General features: G+C 39.1%; 1 protein-coding gene across 1 annotated transcript in view; it reads right to left on the bottom strand.

Moving 5' to 3' along the window:
- Window positions 1-487: 487 nt before the first annotated feature.
- The window catches only part of Ddah1 (dimethylarginine dimethylaminohydrolase 1), a 135,801-nt gene continuing 118,585 nt past the window's right edge, over window positions 488-17,703 (bottom strand). Inside the window, exons 5-6 of the mRNA XM_076862222.1 lie at window positions 5,691-5,834; window positions 488-3,602 (exon numbers count right to left, since the gene is read on the bottom strand). Of these exons, the coding sequence (XP_076718337.1) occupies window positions 3,486-3,602; window positions 5,691-5,834 (261 nt within the window). The 3' untranslated portion in view covers window positions 488-3,485. The remainder of the gene's footprint in view (window positions 3,603-5,690; window positions 5,835-17,703) is intronic.

Here is a 17,703-nt window from a genome sequence, read left to right as displayed (position 1 = left end):
GACACTTTTAAAGAAGACACATGAGTAAAATCAAGCCGTCCTGACTCAGCATAGATAATATGCATACTATGAAAGTGCCTGGAGTATGAAGTGTCACTCAAATATCATTTTAACCTAAGTTTTGATGGCAATTGACTTATAGGTACAGAAGTTCTAATTCCATAGCCTATAGGAGACAAACAAATATCTTTTTTTTTTTTTTTTTTTTGTGGGAGGGTACCAGTGATTGAATTTAGGGGCACTCAACTACTGAGCCACATTCCCAGCCCTATTTTGTATTTTATTAAGGGACAGAGTCTTACTGAGTTGCTTAGTGCCTAGATTTTGCTGAGGCTGGCTTTGAACTTGAGATCCTCCTGCCTCAGCCTCCTGAGCCGCTGGGATTACAAGCATGCGCCACTGCACCTGGCAGTATCTTATGGCAAAGAAATGATGACTTTGTCCCCCACAGCAGTTTCTATTGCAAAAAAGAGACATACACTGTTGATCACAGTACAATTCACACTTTATTCCATCGTGATTGGTATACATGTAGGATTGGGACAGCGAGAGACTAAAATCAGTGCAGAACTTCTCTGGACTAATGGGCCATAGAAGGCGTTACAGGTTTTGGCACACAGAGTGGATAACTATACATTGGCTGGAACAAGATGGGCAGGAAAATTAAAATGCACAAAACTAATATCATGTTGAAATCATGTCTGAGTTCTGTAGAATGTTGAAGAGTCAATGGTTACAGAGACTAACATGCAACTTTCTTCATTTATAGACTATTTTCCCCCTTAGAGATGAAGAGATGACCTTAGTAATCTGTTCACAGTAGCTTAAAAGAGCAATCAATACACATTAGAGAGACTTCCTGCTGATTTCTATAGCAATCCATTATAGTTGAAGAAATTATGCTAAATAACATATTTGCTCTATGGCATTGCTTCATTAAGTTGAATAATACTGACCCAGTAATTCTGATTCAACAGTTAGTTATTTAAATATAATTCCTCATGTCTTTATAATCTCAAAAAGCAGATTTTGTTAATTTTTCCATTCTTATAAATCACAATGGACAAGAAGGGGAACCTATGTCGTGGGTATCTTTTCCTTTTCAAAGATAATATTATGCTAATGAGAACATCAAAGCACTGAAAGCCTTTAAGGTTCTCACATCTTAATATCACACAGGGAGTCCAAAGAAGCCAGTCTAATAGGTAACATAGCAGCTCAGAGTACGATGTAGAAGAGGCACACAGGTTCTAAGTGACTTTTGGAGACAAACAGAAAAAAAAAGAGGGAAAGAAGCAAAGAAAAAGGAAGAGCTAAACTGCCTTTGGCAGAACAAATTGTTAAAAAGGAAAATCTATTCATTTGCAATTGACTAAACATAATAGAGAACAGTTCTTTAATTTGGGATGAAAGAAGAAATGCTATTGAAAATTATATGCCAGTTAGCCTAAACTGGCTGATCGGGTTGTTTTTCCTGTGGTTGTTTTGAGATGGTGAGCTCTCCCAGGGAGAATTTCTGTTTTTGTTTTTTTTCCTTCCTTTTTTTTTTTTTGCCAGTGTAGGGCCAGATTTAACCCAAAAGGGCAACCATAATTGCTGAGAACAATTTTTCTTTATTAACTTGGGAATGTGGCTAACATTCATTCTCTCTGGTATAAACATATTATTCACCCACCCATGATGAGATGTCTCAAAATATGATAGTGACCAAGACATGGCTCATTTACAGGATATACATAGTTAAGATACTGGTGTTCAATGTGAAAATTAAAATTAAACAAGAGAGAGAAGAAGGAGAAGGAATTTCTTCAAGTTTCTGGCACAAAATCATTAAATTAATCAAAAAGATTGATAGTGCTTAGGATATCTTGATTTTCTTAGGGGTTTCTCACTTCCGTCTGTTGAGGGGGGATGAGATGAGCGAAGGTAACTCTCTCGGTCACTGGCTTAGGGAATGTTTGATTACAAAGGCAGAGGTGAGCAGAGTGCAATTTGAAGTAATATTTCTTAGCCTCCCTGATTTTGAATCTTTAAAACAGTGAGCCACAGGCAGCACAGGAAGGTGGCGATGACTAGGAAGTATGTTCACATGCCTGGATCAGTCAGCATTCCTTGGAAAGTACCGTTTTCCTGGCCTGATTTAGTTGTAAGCAAAAGAAGGATCTCTTCCTTCACTGTGTCATTGTTCTTTGTAAGGAATACCTGTCAGTTACAAGTTGTATAATTTGAAGGTGCTAGAGACGAAAGAAGTTTGAATTCCACAGCAAACATTCACAAGATATTTCAAAGTGGAACCATCCATTGTCTGAGGGTGATTTCAGGCACCCAGCCCATCATTTCCTGAACAGGCTCCTTGACCGTGGGGGGTCTGCTCCCTTTGGCTCACACAAGACCATCAACAATCATTTATAGATGCGATGTCTCCTTTGAAATAAATGACATTACTAGACTGGGATAAATGCAAGGGGCAGAAGGCTACAAGTAAGGTGAGCCCGGGTCGGGGAAAAACAGAAATAAGCTGAAGGGAAGTAAATAGAAATAGTAAAAGAAATAAGCTGGAATAAGACTTCCCTCCAGGTCCAGTAATGAGACAAAAAAAAAAAAAAGAAAAAAAAAAAAAAAGCATGGTACATGGCTTAGAGACTTCCTAAGGTGTCCCTAGGGGTGTTTCCAAGCTTCTTGATCTGTGATCCCATAGCAACCATCTGGGGCCAAATTTACCTTCCTAGGTGTGGTGCCCTACTTCTTTTGGAATTTAGGTCTCTGGGGCAAACCCCGTCAGGATGTGCAGTTAACACTCCCCAAACAGCCACTCTGATTTTGGCCACCACTCTGCTGAGGAGCCTGTCTGGCCCTGGGGGTGGGGAGGGCTGGTGGTGGTAGAAGACCTTGGCTGTGAGGCAGAGGCAACCTGGCAGTCAGGGTGGACCTGTAGAAATGTATCCAGATGAAAGGCCTCGGATTTTACCCAAGGTCAAGGTGGCTGTGATAGAAGCAAAGAAAGTACCTGGAATAAAGGATTTTGGAGTCCAGAAGAATAAAAGAGGGATACAGGGAGAATCCACTGGCCAGGGAATTTCACAGGAATCAAATGTGATTCATGATGCAGAGAAAGACCTAGCTTATCTGACTGATCAGAAGACATCCTTCGGAATACATTGTGACTAAACGATTTTCACACAGATAATACAAACACTAAAAATGAGTGTTTCCATACTACTATTAATCACATTTCAATGATTCGTTAGTTCTATATTTTCTAGGTTACTTAATTCATTTAGCAAATCCACAGCTTAGGTACCACCGTGAGGGGAAGGAGGGCAAAGGTGCAGAAAATGAAGCAATTAAACTTAGAATTAAATTTCTGTAAACAAGAGTTAGTAGCACAGTGGCACAGTAGATTGTCAAGGAAAACAAGGGAGTGGGTACAGAGTTAATGGCTGGCCTGGGCCATCTTGCCGGCTACAGGGGAGGGGCTCTGCGGCTCAGGAGTCTACCTTCTTGTTAATTAAAACCGAGCAGCAGGTGAGCAACCCGTCCACCTTTTCCAGTTCAGAATGGCTCACAGGGATCAGCAGATAGTCCTTCAGTTTCTCATAAACCTACAGAGGGAATCGAGGGAAAGGGAGAGAAGGATTACATTTCTGCTTGTTTTATTACCCTCAGGTTCAGAGAAATTAATTCAATTTGTGTGTCTAAGCTTTTAACTCCAAGACACACATGCAACCCGGCCCCCCAACTCCCCACCCCATGGAGCTGGTTCAAACTGGTTAACCTCTAGGTCTGTGCTTTAACCTCAAAGCCAAAGAAGTGTCAGAAATGTGGTTGTTGCTGGAGATGTCTTTACTCTGCATTGTCATTGCTAGATTAAGTAAGTGAACGTCAGTGGCCATGTGTTCAGTCTCAACATATCCTTTCTCTTCACACTCCGAAGTCCTCTCAACTATATTTTAATGTTTCTTTCCTTACCAACACCACTGGAAAAATTTGACAAAATATGATTTAAGTGAATATTTCGGGTCACACTGCTTTTAAATTATAGGTGTGAATTTTATAGCATCTTTCAACACTAGCAGAAGGCGTATGTCAAAACTTCAAATTAACAGTCCACAGATTTTTTTCTCTGATGATCAAACAAAGCCCACTTTTAAAAACAAAATCATTTTGAAAACACACAGCCTAAAAACAATCTATCATGTTTCTTTAGAACACACATGTTTCTTAAAATTCAGAGGGCTGAGCCAGTCAGAGCTGGGATCCAAATCTAGTTCTGTCAACTTACTATTATAGTTTCAGTTAAGTGACAAGCCCTCTGAGCCTTTGTACTTACTTATCTTTAAGATTAGAATAATAATACTGCCCTGAGAGAGCTGTTATAGGAACTAAATAAGATATTGCCTGTAGCATGCTTGGCATGGTGCCTGGCTCTGAAGAAGCCCTTGGTAAACAGAGATGTTATTAATGCTGTCATTACTGTTGATAGACACAGGACTGAATTAGGAAGCAGTTAATGATCATCTGGGTTGTCAATGTGGCTCAAGAGGCACAATCGTTCTAGACCTGTATTTCTCAAATTGAGTTCTGTGAACTGGGTGTTTGTTAATTCTGCAGATTCCAGGGTAGGGGTCTAGGAACCTGCATTCTTAACAGCCCTGATACGCATTACAGTATGAAATTCACTATTCATCTAAGAGCTGCTAACCCCCTAGTGTGTTAGGAATATTAGGTTTTCCTCAAGTTCACACTCTCAGCCATGGACATAGAAAGAAATCAGCTATGTAGGTCCCCATCCCTCTCTCTTTTTCTGCTGAGAGTGACTATGATCAGAGGGCAACCCTAGTAATAATATAGAACTGCATATTTAAAAAGTGGCATAGAATAATTTCTAATATTTTCAAAGCATAAAATGAACAAACAGCAAACAATAATTTGTAAAGCTTGTCGTGTAAATATCTGGCTTCTCTGGGTAAAGGAGATGATGCCAAAGTGCCTAGGAGATATGGGCACCTGAAGAATCTATGGTTGAGCACTGTTATATCTGCTTGTAGGATAAAATTGGTAAAATCACTAAGGTGTACAGATGACACTAGCACAATGCTCTGAAATACAAGGAAAGAATTCCAAATCCAGGGACAATTCCCTTGGTGGAACACAAATGCACGGTCTCTTTAAGGGACCATCTGACTGGTTCCAAGTGTGCCATATTTCTTCCTGATATATCTTCTCGCTACCTGGGATGTGCAGCCCTCTCTTTTTGCAGCCCTGACAGGGAGCACTCAGGTTATTCACATTCCCCTGCCTTAAGAAACAAATGGCCCTCTTCTAAGGGGCAGCTCAGATTTGTCAGAAAACAATGACACAGTTGATTGTAGGCCTTTATTCCTAATGAGTATGTGATACGGGAAGATACATTTTATCAGAGCTGAAGCACAACTTGGGTGGTTGGATTACTTATTTTAAAAGCTTTGAATACCAGGCATGATTTGTCTCAGTGACTATGCATGCATTAGTGACCAGTGACATGAATGAGAAAAGTAAGTAAACTTTCACTGTGCCCCAAATTATCCTCTCTGGTTTCTTAATGATTTGATAAATTCAGAAGAAGGAAGCCCCTATCTGCCACTCTATCATGAAAGAATCCCCCAGGAGGCCTACCCAGCTGCAGTGATCAGAATTGATGGTGTTTTTACCTTTGCACTTTCTGGATATTCTTCTGGAGTTCGGTGCAGCAAGACATGCCCTTTGCTGGGGATATTCAGATATATACAGTTTGCAGCCATGTCATCAGGCACAGTGAGCTTGTCATAGCGGTGGTCACTCATCTGCTGCATGATCTATAAAAAGAAACAAAGCAGGTTTAAGCATTGTCTCATACACTTTCAAACAGAGGGAAGGCAGTTGGCACAAGCTTGTAAGTAATTGCTGTGGGCTGTTCTGCTGCTGAAGTTCTCAGCTATTTCCTCTTGTTGCTAGAACAGAAGAGGATAACCCAACTAAACTGATTCCTGGGAAGAGTTGTAAATGTTCTAGTTGTTCTTTCAAAGTCTATATTTGTCCCTATTTTTTAAAAAAGTTTTAGAACTATTATTTTCTAGTTTTTGGTCATAAGATCAATTAGTAAGACACAAAATGGCTACATATATAAATGACCCAGCAGAGGTTTGGATGATATCACTGGCTGAGTAAGCAGGGCTGCTCTGGTCTATAGGAAAAGAAGGACCATAACAATAATCAGAATGGTCAATAATCAGATAAGCAGATTTAGCAATTACCACACACACACACACACACACATACAAACAATTTGTTCTTTTATGGACAAGTTGGAGTCATCTATCTGTTGACAGCTGACACCCTTAATACAATGAGCAGGGGTGGGGCTGGGTGGGGGTGGGGGTGGAGACAAACTCATATTTCTAGGCATCACCTTCAGGGAATATGGTTTGGCAGATTTGGGTTGGAACATAGGGATTTGCATTCTGAAAGCTCTCCAGATAATTCTGAGGCAGAGAATCCCTGAACCACACTTAGAGAAAGACTAACTTAGCAGGTCTACTCTTCAAATGATGTACTTATTACCCCCTTAGTATAAAATAAAAAGAAACACAAAAACAAACTCTGCACACAATTTAAAACATATCTCATTCTTATCTCAACACAATCAAAATAAAACTGCCAAAAACCAATCCCCCCTAAACAACAAAAATATTGAAACACCAAAAAGAAAAGCAAAATTTATTTTGGGCTTAGACATGTAGACTGCTTTCATTCTTTATGCACATTCACATGTTGTAAGGAATCTGCTGAAATTTCATGCCATGAAGGCATACCATGATTTTTTTCCACAATCTGGTTCTAATCTACCTGTCTAGTCATGTCTCCTTTTACTCTTCAATATTTTTTGTGGAAATGTGCTCTTATAACTAAGGTAGGCTTGCATACACAGTTATGATGACATTGGACACTTAAGATTTATGGTACCAAAAGAGCAGAAGAAGACTGCATGCTCCCTGTAGACAATTAAGTCCCCAAAAAACATGAAGATTGGCAAACAATAAGCCCTCCCCCACCTGCCAATCAGGAAAATCATTCATTTCTCCTAATGTACACTATGTCAGGAGTGGAGAGAAGTCAGTAGTAGTCTGATAATGGAATGTCCTTCACAGAAGGTAACATCAAGGATGTGGATGAGCCTAGGAACACTGTATGGAAAGGCTGAGGGACACAAGGATGAACAAGATGTAGATCTGGTTTTCTAAGAGATTGCAGTCTAATGGAGAAGAATGACAGATATATGGGTAATTTTACAGTAAGAAAAAAGCAGGGCACCAGGCTATACATTTGACCCTTATGATCTAATCTCAAAATTCTCATTATGTAGATGAAGACACTGAACTGAGAAAGGTCAGATAACTTGCTTAAGGTCATATGGGTCAATACAAACCTGCCCTTTGCAACTTAAAACCTTCTCTCTTAATAATCTCACTTTGCCCTTTCTTAAAGCTGCAGCAGATTTCTCCCTCCTGTAAACTACCATAGCATCTACTTTTTCACACTTATTTGGTATTTGTCATTTTTTCTCTTGTAGTACCATTAATTATTTTTTCATATGTAATCCTATTATGACTTGGAATGGTCAAGTGTAGCTAAAGGACTTGACTGGGCTCCTTTCTTGCACTTTTAAACTTACACTATTCTTTGAAGAGAGAAGCCCATAACACAGATCAACTACCAGGTGGGTCCTTCTTTAGAGACTTAATCAAAAAACCTTAGAACTAAGCCGGGTGCAGTGGCCCATGCCTGTTATCCCAGTGGCTTGGGTGGCTGAGGCAGGAGGATCGCAAGTTCAAAGCCAGCCTCAGCAAAAGTGAGGCACTAAGCAACTGTCTCCAAACAAAATACAAAATAGGGCTGGGGATGTGATTAGGGGGTCGAGTGCTTCTGAATTCAGTCCTGGGTACTAGAAAAATAAAACAAACAAAATATCTTAGATCTATTCTAACATATTGGCAACTAAGAAATGAAAGACACTCTTAAAAGATAAGCTTTTCTAAGCAGATAAATATCACATTCAACTCAGCCCTCTTTATGAATTGGATATGCCCAGAAACAATATTAAGAAGCTTAAGAGAAAAAATTCCAGACTCAAGTAGCTCTCTTGAATTATGGATTGCTTCTTAATTACTTCTTATGAACATTTTCTTTTGGCTATTGCTAAAATACCGTAATACTAGCTTCCACTTACCATTGTGTGGGAGAAAGCCGTGTAAGATCATGAGCTCTGGAGTGACACCTGGGTTTGAGCCTGAGCGTTAGCCTTTATTAGTTGTGTGAATTTAAGCAGTTTTTATTTTTGACTTCTCAGTTTCCTTGCCTACAAAATTGGGATAATAATAGTTTTTTCATTTACTCATTATTAAAGGTAAATGAATATAATATATTTAATAAGGTATAGTAAAGAGCCCTTAATGAGCTACGGGTATATTATGATAGCTACATCAGATGAACAAGGTTTCAGCTTGCACTCTGCAATTCTGTTGACTATTCTGGTAGACATGGATGTTTAACCTCATTCTTCTCCTTTTTTTTTTTTTTTTGGTACCAGGGATGGAACCCAGGGATGCTTAACTATTGAGCCACATCCCCAGACCTTTCCATTTATTTTTTATTTTGAGAAAAGGTCTTGCTAAGTTCCTTAGAGCCCTGCTAAATTGCTGAGGCTGGCTTAGAACTTGTGATCTTCCTGCCTGAGCCTCCCAAACTGCGAGGATTACAGGCATGCATCACCACGCTCAGCTTGATCAACCGCCTTCTTTTATTTATTTTTTGTTATTTCTTTTTAAAAAAATTAATTTGTTTTAATTAGTTAAATACATGACAGTAGAATGCATTTATGCACTTTTATATACATAGATAGGATATAATTTCTCATTTTTTTGAGTATACATGATGCAGAATCACAATAATGTCCGTTTCATTCTACTATCCTTCCTATCCCTGCACCCCCTCCCTTCCTCCCTTCACTTCCCTCTATCTAATTTAAGTAATTCTATTCTTCTCTAGTGCCGCCCTGCCATTTTGAATTAGTATCCACATATCAGAGAAAACATTCAGCCTTTGGTTTTTTGAAATTGGCTTATTTTGCTTAGCATGATATTCTCTAATTCCATCCATTTACCAACAAATGCCATAATTTCATTCTTCTTTAAAGCTGAGTAATATTCTATTGATTATATGTACCACATTTTCTTTATCCATTCATCTATTGAAGGACATCTAGGTTGGTCACATATTTTAGTCATGTGAATTGAGCTGCTATAAACATTGATGTGACTGCATCACTGTAGTACGCTGATTTTAAGCCCTTTGGGTATAGACCAAGGGTGGGGATAGCTGGGTCAAATGGTGGTTCTATTCCAAGTTTTCTAAGAAATCTTCATACAACTTTCCATAGTGGTTACATCAATTTGCATTCCCACCAGCAATGTATGAGTGTGCCTTTCCCCCCACATCCTCGCCAACACTTATTGTTGCTTTTATTCTTGATGATTGTCATTCTGATTGGGGTGAGATGAAATCTAAGAGTAGTTTTAATTTTCATTTTTCTAATTGCCAGTAATGTTGAACATTTTTTCATATATTTGTTGACTGATTGTATTTCTTCTTCTGTGAAGTATCTGTTCAGTTCCTTAGCCCATATTGTTGTTTTTTTTTTTTTTTTTTTTGGTGTTATTGTTTTTTTTTTTTTTTTTTTGGTGTTAAGTTTTTTGCATTCTTTATGTATCCTGGAGATTAATGCTCTGTCTGAGGTGCAGGTGGCAAACATTTTTTCCCATTCTGTAGGCTCTCTGTTTACATTCTTGATTGTTTCCTTTGCTGTAAAGAAGCTTTTCAGTTTGATACCATCCCATTTATTGATTCTTAATTTTACTTTAAGCTTTTTAGGGGTCTTGTTGAGTAATTCAGTTCCTAAGCCAACATGATGGAGATTTGGGCTGAATTTTCCTTCTAGTAGGCTCAGGGTCTCTGGTCTAATGCCTAGGTCCTTGATCCACTTTGAGTTGAGTTTTGTGCAGGGTGAGAGATAGGGGTCTAATTTCATTTTGTGACCTATGGATTTCCAGTTTTCCCAGCACCATTTGTTGAAGAGGCTATCTTTTCTCCAATGTATGTTTATGGTGCCTTTGTCTAGTATAAGATAAGTATTTATGTGTTTTTTTATGTGTCTTCCATTCTGTACTATTGGTCTTCAGGTTTATTTTGGTGCTAATACCACACCATTTTGTGACTATAGCTCTGCAATATAATTTAAGGTCTGGTTTTGTTGATCAACTTCATTTTTTTTTTATTAGTTGCTCAAAACATTACAATGATCTTGACATATCATACATTTGATTCAAGTGGGGTATGAATTCTTTTTTTTCCACGTGTACAGATAGCAGTATCACATGATCAACTTCATTTTTAACACAATCTGATTTGGAGGTCAATTCTTATTTTTTTTTTAAGAGAGAGAGAGAGAGAGAGAGAGAGAGAGAGAGAGAGAGAGAGAGAATTTTAATATTTATTTTTTAGTTTTCGGCAGACACAACATCTTTGTTTGTATATGATGCTGAGGACCGAACCCAGGCCACATGCATGCCAGGCAAGTGCCCTACCGCTTGAGCCACATCCCCAGCCCTCAATTCTTATTCTTAAATCCACATAAGACTACATGTTTGGTGGACCCATGGTAGTTTCTCCAGGCTCCTCCAGGACCACATTATTTAACACATAATTCATTGGTCTTACAGGCTTAGCATTCCATCTGCCTAGATCACTACAGTTCCCCAAATTTTCAAAATAAAGAAAAATTTTAATGTGAGAGTTTTTGTGAAGTCTCTCTCTTTCTTCAACCAGATCAATAACTCCTTGAATGCTGGCCCGGGTGTAGTGCAGTGGCCCAGCCTGGGCTGCAGAGTCAGAGGGATCTAGGTCATGCCTGGCTACATATTAATTATATGATCTCGAGAAAGTCACTTAAGCACTTTGAGCCTGGATTTCCTCCGTTGTGAAATGGGATGACAATGCCATACTTTTCCTCATAGGGTAACTCTGAAAATTATTTTAAAAAAACCAAAGCAGATAAAGTGTGTTAAGGTGGTTAGCAAGAGTTTCTGGCACATATGCAACATGTAATAAATTTGAGTTCCCTTCCTTTTTGTTACTTGCAAGTCACTCTGCATATGGCAGATGATCAAAATATATTTATAATGAACTAATTCACTTCTTCATTCTTTTTTACTCTTTCAAAGGATATGGAGAGAACCTTGGGAGTATGCTATGATGACCAATCACATAGATAAATAATTGTATTCCCTCAGAACAATAAGATAGGGTCTATGTTCAGAAATAGAAATGCAACCATTAATTAACGTGAAACCTGGCTGAAATCAATGAAACTGAGAGTTTGTCATTTTCTTGAAGCCATACAGAGGGGAACTACATTCTGTGGTCTATTGACTTTACATGACAAAGTAACCTATTATGAGCGGTGAACCTGGAGTGAACTGAAAAGTTTTTAGCACCTGAAGGCATTAAAACAAAGAAAGGGGGAAACAATCCCTTTGCACATATCAAAATGAACATGTAAACTTCGGTTAGTCTATGACTCCTGTTTAGTAAAATAGTCCCTAAATGCAATGGGCAGATTGACTTCTTCATGGGTACAGTGAGGCTCTTTAGACAAAAGATGGCCAGCCTGGGCTGCAGAGTCAGGATTTGTGAAAAAATACAGCAATTGCTTTTCTTATCAACCCACTTCTTTCCAGGTGCAGGGAGTGGAGTTGTACCATGTCTGAATGTCAGCTTAGGGTGTGCTATTGAAGATGGTCTAAGATTGTCAGTCTGCTCTTATTTGTAATCAGAACTGTTCTGTCTTAATTTCACGAAAACTGGATCTAGTTTCTACCAGAAAAGTTCAGGATTTTACTGGAAAGGCAGTTTCTTGGGTCAGAGGTTTTTTAAGGAGAGCCCCAGTAACTCAAGAAATCCATAGAGGTCTTTAATAATGAAATGGTCAGCCATAGCTATCTGGTCAAATCTAGACAAACAAAAAACCACAATCAGGATAATCTACTATTCCCACTGACTTAATTTCCCAAGCACTTGGAAGAGTAATGGGTAGCATCTTTTGGTTCGACACTTTTAGGCTAGTTGCTCCTACCCCTCATATGCACCGGATAACTACCAGTTGAGTTTCCAGTTTAATTCATGGTTTACTGGTGATTCATTGCACTCTTTATCCATAGATGAAGTAATCACACATCTTTTGGTACAAGATGGGCCAGAAGAAAGAAGCACAGCAAGACCATAGGTCTGAAGACTTGCTATACCCTTCCTAGCTCCATAAACATTCTGGGCAAATCTCCCACCTGTCCATCTGACTCATGCATATCTGTTGGTGACTATGAAGCAAACACACGTAATGTCGTGCATTCCAGAGGAAGTGTTATCAAGGACTGTTATCAGTGCCAACTTCTTGTTTTCCAGTGAGAGAACAAACAAAACCTTCAAGGCTGTGCCTACTTTAGAAAGTACCAAGTTTCGCTGGCACAATGGAGACCCTAGCTTTTCCTTTCTGGTTTGTATTCTGGCTCCATCCCATCCCCCATCCTCACATCCGTGAGTGAACAATCCTCCCGCCTTGGTTCCCATTTGAGTTGTTGTTCTTCAGCTGATGGCATTTATTTGAAATTCTAATTGCTGGTTTTCTCTCTCTTTAATGTGTCTGCCTTTTCTGAGGCTTATAATTTATACCTTCTGATGGGGGCATTCCTAAAACTTCTGACATAAGGGCCAGTACCCAGTCTAGAATTGTTTGAAGATAGTTTCATTTTTTTGATTGCTGGGAGGAATGGAATTGTAATATTCTTAGTGAGGGAATAATTTAATGCTGAGAATAGATGAAGTAATTTATTGATAATTTCTACTGAGAGTTACTTTTAAAATAAATGTCTTAACAAAACCACCAAAGCCACCTTAGGAGAAGCTTTTCAATTAATTTATCAAGGCCCCATGGTTATCATTTTGAAACAAATTAAAAAATATGCCAGAAGAAATGACTTTTAATAATGAATAGACCCCATTTGGAGCAGTGAGTGGCTCTGTTTGACTGTGAAACAAAAAAGTATAAAAACTATGCCAGATGGAGTCTTTCTAAATGAAAAGGATTTAGGAAGGGGTAACTGTAGATACTAAACGAGAAATACTTTCCTATTTTTCATGGAAAAGTTTTTTTTTTTTTATAAATACAGAATTTCTGTCTTTTGGGGCGATGAACATGTTTCCTTTTTTCTGTCAGGATGAACATTTTCCTTTCTTACATGTTATTATTATTGTCCGAATAAGACAGTGGGCCATTTATTTATAGCTGGGTCCAGGAGGTACTTGTACACATATAACGCAGGGCCCTCGCCATCCATGGGGATGTGTGAGAAAGACTGTGTGGGGGTGACTGCATCTCCAACAACCCCTGTGGGGTGTGAATGGGCACAGTGAGGATGCACTCACACTGCAGGCTCACAGGGTGGCGCCTCAAAGAACCCAGGCTTCTGAGGCCTCCGCAGTGGTGAGGTGGACAACAGGCTCATTTCCCCTCCGTGGATGCACAGAGCCTTTGTGAAAAGATGAGCATCATGTCAAATATCCTGAGAATGTAGCTGTTGGGCTGTTTAGTTCCGTGTTCCTTTTTTTTTTTTCCCTTTAAAAAGTGTGGAGGAGGTGTGATTGTTCCAGAGCACTATGTAAAGTGTTCCTTTAACCCCAGGGACTGTATTTCCTGCTTTCCCCTGAGCCCCTGGCCAGAACGGAAAGCAGAGAGCACTGAAAACCTCTACACGTCACACACATTCCTCTCCCAGAGAGCGGATCACTCTATACCCTGAGAGGCCTCAGACTCAATTCTGAAAATTCTATATAAGTTTTACTAAATTGGGGGGAAAGATTTGAGAAGTTGAGTTGCTATTTCAAATGCATTTTCTGATTGTGTAAATAAAATTGGAGAGACTACCTCTGGGGTTAGATACAATTGGCGTTCAGTTCATTCAACAATCATTTATGGAGGGCCCCTTTGGGCTAGGTACTGTGGTGGCATGAGGTGAGAAAAAGAAAGAGATGCTAAGGTAATTTAAATTGGGAGATGAAGATCTATAATTTAAGGCAGGACCAGCACGTGAAAGGTATGCTGGTTGTTAAAAAAAAAAAAAAGTCAACGTTACTTGTGTCATAGACACTTCCTTAATGAAGAAGGCACGCAGCCCAGCAGTAGAGAGGAAATGGCCCCAAGAATCATCTTGGCCGCGTCATCCTCATGGTCTGTTACACAGCTGCTGGTACTGGCCTTGCTCCCCAGAGTGGAGCTGTCACAAAATAAGAGTGGGAACTCTCTGGCTTTCAGCACAAGAGAATCTGCATGGCTAGTTGCATTAACAACCAGGCATTTCCGGCAGTTCCCAACATTTCTGGGAATTTTTTCATTCAAAGAACTGGAAGGCAGCTTCATTCCTCTGCTTCTTACTCATGCTTTCTTTGAGAAACCATATATAATATAATCCTGGCTTCGTGGTTTGATGGAAGAATTTAGGACTTAATTGGTCAATATGCTATTTAGAGATATTTAGGAAATATTCAAAGCACATTTTTGGATCACTCATAATTGATCTTCCTCTGATATGTTCATGTGAACCCATCTTAACATATCAAAATGAAATCAACATTAAAAGCAACTAACTATAAAGTCTATTGAGGCATATAATGCACAATCAACACTTCATTGCTACTGAATATGTAAGATCATTCATTCATTTATTTATCATGCTTCAAGTCTATTGAGAGCCTGATATTATAACAGGCATCAAGCTCTGGCAATCCATTTAAAGGATTAACTATAGATAATGCTCTAGAATCGCTATTATATTTCATGTTTTATAATCTTTGACAGATGAGCTTAAAATGAATACAGCCTGAGATGTTCTTTTAAACCTCCTCTTTGCATTGATGAGCTGTACAGATTCTAAGAATGAGGTTACATGGCTCTTCATGGCTAAGTCTGTGCAGAATTTCCTTCCTCTCTTCCATCCTTCCCTCCTTCCTTACCTTCTTCCTCCCTCCCTCCCTCTCTCTCTTTCTTTCTTTTTTGGCAGTGGAGATTTAACCCAGGGGCACTCAACCACTCAGGCACATCCCAGCCCTTTATTTTTTATTTTGAGACTGGGTCTCACTAAGTTGCTTAGGGGCCTCACTAAATTGCTGAGGCTGGCTTTGAACTTGTGATTCTCCTGCCTCAGTATCCTGAGCCATTGGGATTACAGGTGTGCACCATCAGGCCCAGCTGTGTAGAATAATTTCAATGCCAAATAGTCCCTTCAAAGACAGCTGCCCTTTTCTTGATGAATTGCCTCTCATATTTGCTGCTGCTGCTTTTGCTAAGATCATATGGACCACACAAATATGTGGAGGAAAGAATTTTATGTTGTTCAAACTATAACCACAAGTCATGTGAACCATTTCTGAGATGGGGCCTCCAAAACAGCGGCCTCTATGGGAGGCTGGGAAAACCTCCTGCTCCCTAAGCAGACCACTCTGAGTTCTGTTGGGGGGCTGGAAAGCAGGGAATGGGCTGGAGGAACAAGGGGAAAACTTTCTGGGGTGAGTGACAGCCCTGAATAGTGTTTTATTTCAAGAATGGAGAGGAGGGAAATTCAAACTGTAGCTTCCCTTTCAAAATGTGAAACCTGGGAGCCTACCTTCCTTTCTTAACTCTTGCCTATGCTTCCCATCATCTTATGTCTTGCAAGTAAGTACAGCAGAGGGCTGCCCACGTGGCTGTGCCCTGGCTGTGCTTCCTCAGACACCTGCACCACCACACCCTTTGGCACTTTACGTCCTACAATCAGAAATTAATTCTTTTGGATATGGGAACTTTTAAAGTTCCCTTGGGTCCTTTGACAGCAAGGAACAATTGGAACATTCAACTTCTATTTATTGATACATTAATTCAGCTATTCTTCCTTCATTTCCCATAGCAACCTTGCATATTAGGTGGCATAATCTCCATTTTTACTGAGGAGAAAACCAAAGTTCAGAAAAATTCAGTAATTAGCCCAAGGCTGCACATTAATTAAGACAGTGAATCTAGAATTCAAGCCAAGGTGTATCTGCCTTGAAATTCCCACTTTTCTTCTCTCCCATCAAACTACCACCCTGTCATCTTGAAAGACTAGACTCAACTCATTCACTGGCATCTTATGAACTCATTTTCCCTAAAGATAGAATTTAATATGCATGTAATTTTGAAAGTTTGCATGTGAATGCATTTTAGACAGAGAATCTCTGGCCCCCGCCCCCTGAAGCCATCTGAGTTTGCTACTGGACTACATGACTTGATTTCCTTAGAACTAGTCCTTTTTTTTTTTTTTTTTTTTTTAAAGTAAATGAAAGAAGAGTAAAGAATTTGAAATGGAAAAAGACAGTGAGTGAAGAGGGATTATGGCCTCTAAAGCAGCAGGGGGTAGGCAACTCCAAGGTGGAAGATGAGAAATGGCCAAACATGCACAATTTTACAATGCTGCCCAGGACCAGTCCTGACACCTTGTAACTGGTGGATTGATCCTTATTCTCTGTATGGACAAATTATTCCTCGGTTATCTCATCATAGGGAAAGCATTAAACATGTTTTAATTTTCCAATAATTATGATTGCTTTGCTCTCATTTATCTAAAGTCCTCTGTCCAGTCTGCTTGGCCATTCTTGAAAGGGTTTCCTAGGGGTTAGGGAAGTGTTTGTGCCCACAGAATAGCGATTTCTTTCTTTCTTTCTCTCTGTCTCTGTCTCTGTCTCTGTCTCTCTCTCTCTCTCTTTTTTCCTGGAACAGAGTGAAGAAAATCATCACTGGGACTCCCAACTAAATAACTCTACCTAATTGCATTCTTAGGCCCAGTAATTAGGAAAAAAGGTTTTTAGCTCTTGTTCAGTACCTAAGATCTTCAACTCCAGTCAGTAGTATATTTAATTAAATTGGGGAAAATGTATGCAAAATATACTATACCCACATGAGTTTATTATACATTTTACTGATAAAAAAATTGGCTGCATATAATTTACATATAAAATAAAATGTCCAATAATTACTGGAAATTTTATTTTGCTAATTGATTCTCATGGAATGCTTTTGTTGGTTTTTGCAGAGATTGTGTATCTAAGGCCAACCTATAGTTGCAGTTGACAAATCAGTGTAGTCTTAGCATAGCTGTTGGTTGATATTTTTTTTTAACATTTGTTTTAGTTGTAGATGGACATAATACCTTTATTTTATTTATTTATTTTTATGGTGCTGAGGATTGAACCCAGGGCCTTGCACGTGCTAGGCAAGCACTCTACCACTGAGCCACAACCCTAGCCCCTGATATTTTTGTTTATACTAATGAGTAAGGCAAATGAAACAATGAGGACATTTATTGGAATTTCATTTGTTTGGCAATGATGGGAGTGACTTCTTTGATGAATTGCATAATAGTTTTTGAATACTGGAAAAAATATTTCATCATTTCTCCCTCACTGTAGTGGCTAAATACATAATACATTTTAAAGATTTTTCTTTTTTGATATGGGGTCTTGCTATGTTGCTCAGGTGGACCTCAAACTCAAGTGCTCAAATAATTCACC

This window comes from Callospermophilus lateralis, chromosome 7 (assembly GCF_048772815.1).
Source record: "Callospermophilus lateralis isolate mCalLat2 chromosome 7, mCalLat2.hap1, whole genome shotgun sequence".
In the NCBI taxonomy this organism is placed as follows: Eukaryota; Metazoa; Chordata; class Mammalia; order Rodentia; family Sciuridae; genus Callospermophilus; species Callospermophilus lateralis.
This window is presented reverse-complemented; position numbering and strand designations above follow the sequence as displayed.